Source organism: Mustelus asterias, unplaced genomic scaffold (genome assembly GCF_964213995.1).
Source record: "Mustelus asterias unplaced genomic scaffold, sMusAst1.hap1.1 HAP1_SCAFFOLD_4270, whole genome shotgun sequence".
NCBI classification, from domain to species: Eukaryota; Metazoa; Chordata; class Chondrichthyes; order Carcharhiniformes; family Triakidae; genus Mustelus; species Mustelus asterias.
Window position 1 is genome coordinate 4837 of NW_027594215.1, and position 7664 is coordinate 12500.

At 52.9% G+C, this 7664-nt stretch overlaps 1 protein-coding gene across 1 annotated transcript in view; it reads right to left on the bottom strand.

Annotated features, from left to right (window-relative positions):
• Nucleotides 1-1384: 1384 nt before the first annotated feature.
• Nucleotides 1385-7664, bottom strand: part of LOC144491035 (complement C1r subcomponent-like) — an 8362-nt gene continuing 2082 nt past the window's right edge. The window contains exons 2-3 of the mRNA XM_078208711.1: nt 3756-3887; nt 1385-1575 (exon numbers count right to left, since the gene is read on the bottom strand). Coding sequence (XP_078064837.1) covers nt 1385-1575; nt 3756-3887 — 323 coding nt within the window. The remainder of the gene's footprint in view (nt 1576-3755; nt 3888-7664) is intronic.

Here is a 7664-nt window from a genome sequence, read left to right on the forward strand (position 1 = left end):
AGAGTAAAGCTCCCTCTACACTGTCCCCCATCAAGCACTCCCAGGACAGGTACAGCACGGGGCTAGATACAGAGTAAAGCTCCCTCTACACTGTCCCCATCAAACACTCCCAGGACAGGTACAGCACGGGGTTAGATACAGAGTAAAGCTCCCTCTGCACTGTCCACCATCAAACACTCCCAGGACAGGTACAGCACGGGGTTAGATACAGAGTAAAGCTCCCTCTACACTGTCCCCATCAAACACTCCCAGGACAGGAACAGCACGGGGCTAGATACAGAGTAAAGCTCCCTCTACACTGTCCCCCATCAAACACTCCCTGGACAGGTACAGCACGGGGTTAGATACAGAGTAAAGCTCCCTCTACACTGTCCCCCATCAAACACTCCCAGGACAGGTACAGCACGGGGTTAGATACAGAGTAAAGCTCCCTCTACACTGTCCCCCATCAAACACTCCCAGGACAGGTACAGCACGGGGTTAGATACAGGGTAAAGCTCCCTCTACACTGTCCCCCATCAAACACTCCCAGGACAGGTACAGCACGGGGTTAGATACAGAGTAAAGCTCCCTCTGCACTGTCCCCATCAAACACTCCCAGGACAGGTACAGCACGGGGTTAGATACAGAGTAAAGCTCCCTCTACACTGTCCCCTATCAAACACTCCCAGGACAGGTACAGCACGGGGTTAGATACAGAGTAAAGCTCCCTCTACACTGTCCCCATCAAACACTCCCAGGACAGGTACAGCACGGGGTTAGATACAGAGTAAAGCTCCCTCTACACTGTCCCCATCAAACACTCCCAGGACAGGTACAGCACGGGGTTAGATACAGAGTAAAGCTCCCTCTACACTGTCCCCATCAAACACTCCAGGACAGGTACAGCACGGGGTTGATACAGAGTAAAGCTCCCTCTACACTGTCCCCATCAAACACTCCCAGGACAGGTACAGCACGGGGTTAGATACAGAGTAAAGCTCCCTCTACACTGTCCCCCATCAATCACTCCCAGGAAAGGTACAGCACGGGGTTAGATACAGAGTAAAGCTCCTTCTACACTGTCCCCATCAAACACTCCCAGGACTGGTACAGCACGGGGTTAGATACAGAGTAAAGCTCCCTCTACACTGTCCCCATCAAACACTCCCAGGACAGGTACAGCACGGGGTTAGATACAGAGTAAAGCTCCCTCTACACTGTCCCCCATCAAACACTCCCAGGACAGGTACAGCACGGGGTTAGATACAGAGTAAAGCTCCCCTCTACACTGTCCCCATCAAACACTCCCAGGACAGATACAGCACGGGGTTAGATACAGAGTAAAGCTCCCTCTACACTGTCCCCATCAAACACTCCCAGGACGGGTGCAGCTCACTCACTGTCAGTTGGTCGTACGGGCAGGGACCTCGTAATGATCATCGATGTCAAACGGTGGTAGAAACTGCAGGTGGATGGCAAAACCAGTCTCCACCCTGATGCTGTAGTTACAGCTGAGGTTCGGGGGGTAGGCGCTGGGGTACTTGGGGCTGGACAGGTGCCCTGAAATCTGGTCGAAGAACTCCTCGCATTGTGCTGTCAAATCAAAGTCACAGAGAGAGGCAGAGGGTGACAGAGAGAGAGAGGGAGAGAAAGAGGGGGCGACAGAGAGAGAGAGAGAGAGGGAGAGAAAGAGGGGGCGACAGAGAGAGAGAGAGAGAGGGAGAGAGAGGGCGACAGAGAGAGAGAGAGAGGGAGAGAGGGAGAGAGGGAGAGTGAGAGGGAGAGAGGGGGCAACAGAGAGAGAGAGGGAGAGAGAGGGAGGAGAGGGAGAGTGAGAGGGAGAGAGGGGGCAACACAGAGAGAGAGGGAGAGAGGGGGCAACAGAGAGAGAGGGAGAGGGAGAGAGAGAGAGACAGAGAGAGGGGGCGAGAGAGAGAGGGGGCGACAGAGAGAGAGAGAGAGAGAGGGAGAGAGGGGGCGACAGAGAGAGAGGGAGAGAGAGGGGGCGAGGGAGAGAGAGGGGGCGACAGAGAGAGAGGGAGAGAGAGACGGAGAGAGAGAGAGAGGGAGAGATACAGAGAGAGAGAGGGGGCGACAGAGAGAGAGAGCGGGGGCGACAGAGTGAGAGAGAGAGAGGGGGCGAGAGAGAGAGAGAGGGGGCGACAGGGAGAGAGAGAGAGAGAGAGAGACAGAGAGAGAGTGGGGGCGAGAGAGAGAGAGAGACAGAGAGCGATAGACAGAGAGACAGAGAGAGACAGAGAGAGAGAGAAAGAGAGAGGGCGACAGAGAGAGAGAGACAGAGACAGAGAGAGAGAGAGGGCGACAGAGAGATAGAGAGAGAGGGGGCGAGAGAGCGAGAGAAAGAGAGGGGGCGAGAGAGAGAGAGGGGGTGACAGAGAGAGAGAGAGACAGAGAAAGAGAGAGAGACAGAGACAGAGAGATAGACAGAGAGAGAGAGACAGAGAGAGTGAGACAGAGAGAGAGAGACAGAGAGAGAGAGAGACAGAGACAGAGAGAGAGAGAGACAGAGAGAGACAGAGGGAGACAGAGAGAGAGAGACAGAGACAGAGAGAGAGACAGAGAGAGAGAGAGAGGGAGAGAGAGAGAGGGAGAGAGAGAGAGACAGAGAGAGAGACAGAGAGAGAGAGAGACAGAGACAGAGAGAGAGAGAGACAGAGGGAGACAGAGAGAGAGAGACAGAGAGAGACAGAGAGAGAGACAGAGAGAGAGAGAGAGGGAGAGAGAGAGGGAGAGAGACAGAGACAGAGAGAGAGAGAGACAGAGAGAGACAGAGGGAGACAGAGAGAGAGAGACAGAGAGAGACAGAGAGAGAGACAGAGAGAGAGAGAGAGGGAGAGAGAGAGGGAGAGAGAACGGTGAGATTAGATCATATCGATCAGTATGCTGAGATACTATTCCGTCTTGTGTATTCACAGTGTTGGTGAGGGGACCCTGCAGAGATGATCTGTACCTGGACCCCCCTGATTAGACACCAGACTAATCCTCCTCTCAGTCGAGTCTGTCTCTCCGCACCCCCCACTCTCAGACAGCTCACGCTGCACTCTAACCGCTCCCCCAGCAAAGATACCTCTCCCCATCTCCCCTTCCCGTCCTTCACTAATCCCCTGTGTGTCCCCAACCCCCCCCCCCCCCCCCCACTCTCTCGTTCCCGAACCTTGCCCCTCGACAGAAACCGATTCTCCCTCTCGAATCGGTCCCATAGAATCCCAGTGCAGGAGGAGGCCATTCGGCCCATCGAGTCCGCACCGAACACAATCCCACCCAGGCCCTACCCCCGTAACACCACATATTTACCCTGCTAATCCCCCTGACACGAAGGGGACAATTTAGCACAGCCAATGCACCCTAACCAGCACGTCTTTCAGACTGTGGGAGGAAACCGGAGCACCCGGAGCAAAACCCACGCAGACACGGGGAGAACGTGCAGACTCCGCACAGACAGTGACCCGAGGCCGGGAATCGAACCCGGGACCCTGGCGCTGTGAGGCAGCAGTGCAAACCACTGTGCCACCCGCCTCACTCTCTCTCTCTCTCAGTCTCTCTCTCTCTGTCTCTCTCTCTCTGTCTCTCTCTCTCTGTCTCTCTCTGTCTCTCTCTCTCTCTGTCTCTCTCTCTCTCTCTGTCTCTCTCTCTCTGTCTCTCTCTGTCTCTCTCTCTCTCTGTCTCTCTCTCTCTCTGTCTCTCTCTCTCTGTCTCTCTCTCTCTCTGTCTCTCTCTCTGTCTCTCTGTCTCTCTCCCTCTCTCTCTTTTACCTTTACAACTTTTCCCATCAGCTTGAAGTTGGTATCCATGGTGACAGGAGCAGAAGTAACTGCCGAGAGAGTTGTGGCAGATCTGATCACAGACAGAATCCTCCTCATCCGCCTTGGAGCACTCATCAATGTCTGAAAGAGAGAAATGGAGAAAATACTGAGATCAAACACTCCCAGGACAGGTACAGCACGGGGTTAGATACAGAGTAAAGCTCCCTCTACACTGTCCCCCATCAAACACTCCCAGGACAGGTACAGCACGGGGTTAGATACAGAGTAAAGCTCCCTCTACACTGTCCCCATCAAACGCTCCCAGGACAGGTACAGCACGGGGTTAGATACAGAGTAAAGCTCCCTCTACACTGTCACCATCAAACACTCCCAGGACAGGTACAGCACGGGGTTAGATACAGAGTAAAGCTCCCTCCACACTGTCCCCCATCAAACACTCCCAGGACAGGTACAGCACGGGGTTAGATACAGAGTAAAGCTCCCTCTACACTGTCCCCATCAAACACTCCCAGGACAGGGACAGCACGGGGTTAGATACAGAGTAAAGCTCCCTCTACACTGTCCCCATCAAACACGATGTGGAGATGCCGGCGTTGGACTGGGGTAAACACAGTAAGAAGTTTAACAACATCAGGTTAAAGTCCAACAGGTTTATTTGGTAGCCAATGCCACACAAGCTTTCGGAGCTCTAAGCCCCTTCTTCAGGTGAGTGTCACCTGAAGAAGGGGCTAAGAGCTCCGAAAGCTTGTGTGGCTTTTGCTACCAAATAAACCTGTTGGACTTTAACCTGGTGTTGTTAAACTTCTTACCATCAAACACTCCCAGGACAGGTACAGCACGGGGTTAGATACAGAGTAAAGCTCCCTCTACACTGTCCCCATCAAACACTCCCAGGACAGGTACAGCACGGGGTTAGATACAGAGTAAAGCTCCCTCTACACTGCCTGCATCAAACACTCCCAGGACAGGTACAGCACGGGGTTAGATACAGATTAAAGCTCCCTATACACTGTCCCCATCAAACACTCCCAGGACAGGTACAGCACGGGGTTAGATACAGAGTAAAGCTCCCACTACACTGTCCCCATCAAACACTCCCAGGACAGGTACAGCACGGGGTTAGATACAGAGTAAAGCTCCCTCTACACTGTCCCCATCAAACACTCCCAGGACAGGTACAGCACGGGGTTAGATACAGATTAAATCTCCCTATACACTGTCCCCATCAAACACTCCCAGGACTGGTACAGCACGGGGTTAGATACAGAGTAAAGCTCCCTCTACACTGTCCCCATCAAACACTCCCAGGACAGGTACAGCACGGGGTTAGATACAGAGTGAAGCTCCCTCTACACTGTCCCCCATCAAACACTCCCAGGACAGGTACAGCACGGGGTTAGATACAGAGTAAAGCTCCCTCTACACTGTCCCCATCAAACACTCCCAGGACAGGTACAGCACGGGGTTAGATACAGAGTAAAGCTCCCTCTACACTGTCCCCCATCAAACACTCCCAGGACAGGTACAACACGGGGTTAGATATAGAGTAAAGCTCCCTCTCCACTGTCCCCATCAAACACTCCCAGTACAGGTACAGCACGGGGTTAGATACAGAGTAAAGCTCCCTCTACACTGTCCCCATCAAACACTCCCAGGACAAGTACAGCACGGGGTTAGATACAGAGTAAAGCTCCCTCTACACTGTCCCCCATCAAACACTCCCAGGACAGGTACAATACGGGGTTAGATATAGAGTAAAGCTGCCTCTACACTGTCCCCATCAAACACTCCCAGGACAGGGACAGCACGGGGTTAGATGCAGAGTAAAGCTCCCTCTACACTGTCCCCCATCAAACACTCCCAGGACAGGTCCAGCACGGGGTTAGATACAGAGTAAAGCTCCTTCTGCACTGTCTACATCAAACACTCCCAGGACAGGTACAGCACGGGGTGAGATACAGAGTAAAGCTCCCTCTACACTGTCCCCATCAAACACTCCCAGGACAGGGACAGCACGGGGTTAGATACAGAGTAAAGCTCCCTCAACACTGTCCCCCCATCAAACACTCCCAGGACATGTACAGCACGGGGTTAGATACAGAGTAAAGCTCCCACTACACTGTCCCCCATCAAACACTCCCAGGACAGGTACAGCACGGGGTTAGATACAGAGTAAATCTCCCTCTACACTGTCCCCATCAAACACTCCCAGGACAGGTACAGCACGGGGTTAGATACAGAGTAAAGCTCCCTCTACACTGTCCCCCATCAAACACTCCCAGGACAGATACAGCACGGGGTTAGATACAGAGTAAAGCTCCCCCTACACTGTCCCCCATCAAACACTCCCAGGAGAGGTACAGCATGGGGTTAGACACAGAGTAAAGCTCCCTCTACACTGTCCCCCATCAAACACTCCCAGGACAGGTACAGCACGGGGTTAGATACAGATTAAAGCTCCCTATACACTGTCCCCATCAAACACTCCCAGGACAGGTACAGCACGGGGTTAGATACAGATTAAAGCTCCCTCTACACTGTCCCCCATCAAACACTCCCAGGACAGGTACAGCACGGGGTCAGATACAGAGTAAAGCTCCCTCTACACTGTCCGCATCAAACACTCCCAGGACAGGGACAGCACGGGGTCAGATACAGATTAAAGCTCCCTATACACTGTCCCCATCAAACACTCCCAGGACAGGTACAGCACGGGGTTAGATACAGATTAAAGCTCCCTATACACTGTCCCCATCAAACACTCCCAGGACTGGTACAGCACGGGGTTAGATACAGAGTGAAGCTCCCTCTACACTGTCCCCATCAAACACTCCCAGGACAGGTACAGCACGGGGTCAGATACAGAGTAAAGCTCCCTCTACACTGTCCGCATCAAACACTCCCAGGACAGGGACAGCACGGGGTCAGATACAGAGTAAAGCTCCCTCTACTCTGTCCCCATCAAACACGATGTGGAGATGCCGGCGTTGGACTGGGGTAAACACAGTAAGAAGTTTAACAACACCAGGTTAAAGTCCAACAGGTTTATTTGGTAGCCAATGCCACACAAGCTTTCGGAGCTCTAAGCCCCTTCTTCAGGTGAGTGTCACCTGAAGAAGGGGCTAAGAGCTCCGAAAGCTTGTGTGGCTTTTGCTACCAAATAAACCTGTTGGACTTTAACCTGGTGTTGTTAAACTTCTTACCATCAAACACTCCCAGGACAGGTACAGCACGGGGTTAGATACAGAGTAAAGCTCCCTCTACACTGTCCCCATCAAACACTCCCAGGACAGGTACAGCACGGGGTTAGATACAGATTAAAGCTCCCTATACACTGTCCCCATCAAACACTCCCAGGACAGGTACAGCACGGGGTTAGATACAGAGTAAAGCTCCCTCTACACTGTCCCCCATCAAACACTCCCAGGACAGGTACAACACGGGGTTAGATATAGAATAAAGCTCCCTCTACACTGTCCCCATCAAACACTCCCAGGACAGGGACAGCACGGGGTTAGATGCAGAGTAAAGCTCCCTCTACACTGTCCCCCATCAAACACTCCCAGGACAGGTACAGCACGGGGTTAGATACAGAGTAAAGCTCCTTCTGCACTGTCCTCATCAAACACTCCCAGGACAGGTACAGCACGGGGTGAGATACAGAGTAAAGCTCCCTCTACACTGTCCCAATCAAACACTCCCAGGACAGGTACAGCACGGGGTTAGATACAGAGTAAAGCTCCCTCTACACTGTCCCCATCAAACACTCCCAGGACATGTACAGCACGGGGTTAGATACAGAGTAAAGCTCCCTCTACACTGTCCCCCATCAAACACTCCCAGGACAGGTACAGCACGGGGTTAGATACAGAGTAAAGCTCCCTCAACACTGTCCCC